Source organism: Nicotiana tabacum, chromosome 7 (assembly GCF_000715075.1).
Source record: "Nicotiana tabacum cultivar K326 chromosome 7, ASM71507v2, whole genome shotgun sequence".
Classification (NCBI taxonomy): domain Eukaryota; kingdom Viridiplantae; phylum Streptophyta; class Magnoliopsida; order Solanales; family Solanaceae; genus Nicotiana; species Nicotiana tabacum.
The window spans coordinates 8,852,765-8,855,266 of record NC_134086.1 but is presented as its reverse complement, the minus strand read 5'-3'; the positions used below and the strand labels follow the sequence as shown (position 1 = coordinate 8,855,266).

The 2,502-nt window shown below is 35.3% G+C and overlaps 1 protein-coding gene across 1 annotated transcript; it reads left to right on the top strand.

Moving 5' to 3' along the window:
- The first annotated feature begins 1,383 nt into the window (after positions 1-1,383).
- On the top strand, positions 1,384-1,911 carry LOC142161974 (uncharacterized). The gene has a single exon (XM_075218267.1). The coding sequence runs from the start codon at positions 1,384-1,386 to the stop codon at positions 1,909-1,911; it is 528 nt and encodes a 175-aa protein (XP_075074368.1).
- Positions 1,912-2,502: the final 591 nt, after the last annotated feature.

Genomic DNA, 2,502 nt, shown 5'->3' with positions numbered 1-2,502 from the left:
TTGCATAAAAAGATGCATGGATTTTTTTTCTATTGAATCTGGGCTAGCCATAAATAAAACTACGTCTAGAATTGTCATTCCAACAACTTGCTCAAAAGATCAATCAAACTTCCTAACATCTCTTTTTGGCATTAAATCTACCACCGAGTTTGGTAAATACCTTGTCTTTTCAATCCTTAGTAAATATCCTAAAACCAAAGACTTCCAATTTATCTTGGACAAGTTACATTCCAGACTATCTTACTGGAAATGTTCATTTCTTAATATGGCTGGGCGTACCACCCTAGCAACAAGTACTCTAGGAGCAATCCCCTCGCACATAATGCAATACACTCTCCTTCTACCCAAAACACTAAAATCCATTGATAAAATACAAATGAATTTTATTGGGGCTCTACAAGTACTATAAAAAAGCTTCATCTAATAAGTTGGGATACTGTCACCAAGGATCTAAAAGAGGGTGGTTTGGGTATTCATAAGGCAAAAAAGAAAAACTTGGTTATCCTTTTAGGCCTTGTATGGAGACTTTTAAAAAATCCTTCCACTCCATGGTGTCATCTCATTATGTCCAAATATGCTCATCCAACGTCTAATACTAATACTTCCTTCATCTGGAAATCCATTCTTCAGGGATGGAAAATATGCAACAAAGGAATCCTTTGGCACCCCTCAAATAATTCTCGTTTGAATATTTGGTACAACAAATAGATTTGTAATTCCTCCTCCCTAAGAAGCTCTATTGAGGGCCTCCTTAGCAAAAGTGAGAGTAAACTTTCTCTAGGTTGCTTAATTAAGGATAATAATTGGGACTTAAAGGCAATATCCTTTGAATTACCTCCCGAAGTGATCCACAATATTAGTATTACTCCAACTCCCTCTAATAATTACAAAAGTGATGAATTTAGATAGAAACTAAGCTCAAATGGCATTTTCTCTACAAAGTCTTGCTATAATCTCCTCACTAATCCTTATCCCTCTTCAAACTCCTATAAATGGATATGGGGCATTCATTGTCCTAACAAAATTAAAATCTTTCTCTAGAAATGCTCTAATAATCGTGTTCCTCGTAGAGCCTATCTATACAAAATTGGTATGAACATTGATGCCACATGCACTATATGCAGAATAGGCATTGAAAACATCCAACACATCTTCTTGCACTGCACTTCCACCCAACAATTCTGGAAATCCATGGGTATCAGCTACCTTAACACTACTGGCGATGTTAACTGACTCAGGGATCTTCGTGATTCCTTCATCAATCAAAATTCTCATAATATTGGTTGGGAAACTCTCTTCCCATTCTGCATATGGGAACTTTGAAAAATTAGAAATAATAATAACATAAATAACCTTAGTTGTTCTTTGGACGTGAAAAAACCCATGCATTTTGCAGGGGAATATATCTTCTTCACAGGAAAAAACCCATTCACTACCAAAAAAGTTCCAATTAAGATCAAGTGGTATAAACTGCCAAAGAATGTTATTAAACTAAACTGTGATGGTGCTTTCTCTTCTACTAACAATGCAACAGGAATTGGTGGATTATTCCGTAACAGCAATGGAGATTGGATTATAGGTTACCATAAAGCAATACATGCCTCCTCTTCAATTCATGCAGAATTATTAGCCCTACTTGAAGGACTAAGAATTGCAATGGAGTTTAATGATACAAATATGGAAATTGAAACTGATAGCACTGACGTTATCAAACTAATGCATGAAGATTGTACTAATTTCCATAACATTATTTTTGAATGCAGATGGTTAATGCACCAACTGAGGCTCCCAATACTGAAGCACAATTTTACGGAAGGAAATGAAGTGGCTCATCGACTGGCAAAAGAAGCAATGAAGCATCCTCCCAGTAACAAATGTGTTTATCATGCTCGTCCTCCTTTTTTTTGCTGAAGAAAAAGTACTAAAGAATAAGCATGAACTTTGTAATAGTATTAAAACTAACTCTACTGATGTTTGTACTTACCTAGCAAGTATGGGCAATAGTAATGCCCTAAAGTCTATGTCCTCCTCTTGTAATTTGTTTTAAGTAATATAAGTATCGTGCTTTTATGTTCAAAAAAAATACTCTTTTGAGGTTAACAGGAAGAAACTTATTCTTGGACTTTTGACTCCTTCTCAAATTTGTGAATATGAAAAGAATGTTAAAGAGAATATGAAAAAATATGAGAGATAAAAGAATGAGAGGAGCAAGGGAGTGCATATCGACATCCCAAGAGAGGAAAAAGGAGAGGTTGTGTTTAGAGAAGAGAATGGGATGTCAAGTGAGAAAAAGAGTGAGCTTACGGGAAAAGAAAAGAGAGAAGGCAATGAGATAACAAAAGTATGTGAGATAGAGAGAGAAAAACTAGAGGGCTTGAGTGAAGAAAAATAAAAAAACTTTAGTGAGAGAAAAGAGGCTAAGGGTGAGGAGAAAGTTAGTCTTGTGATAAAAGTCAAAGAGAGTTTAAGTAAGAAAAAAATGTCTTTACTTCCTAACACATT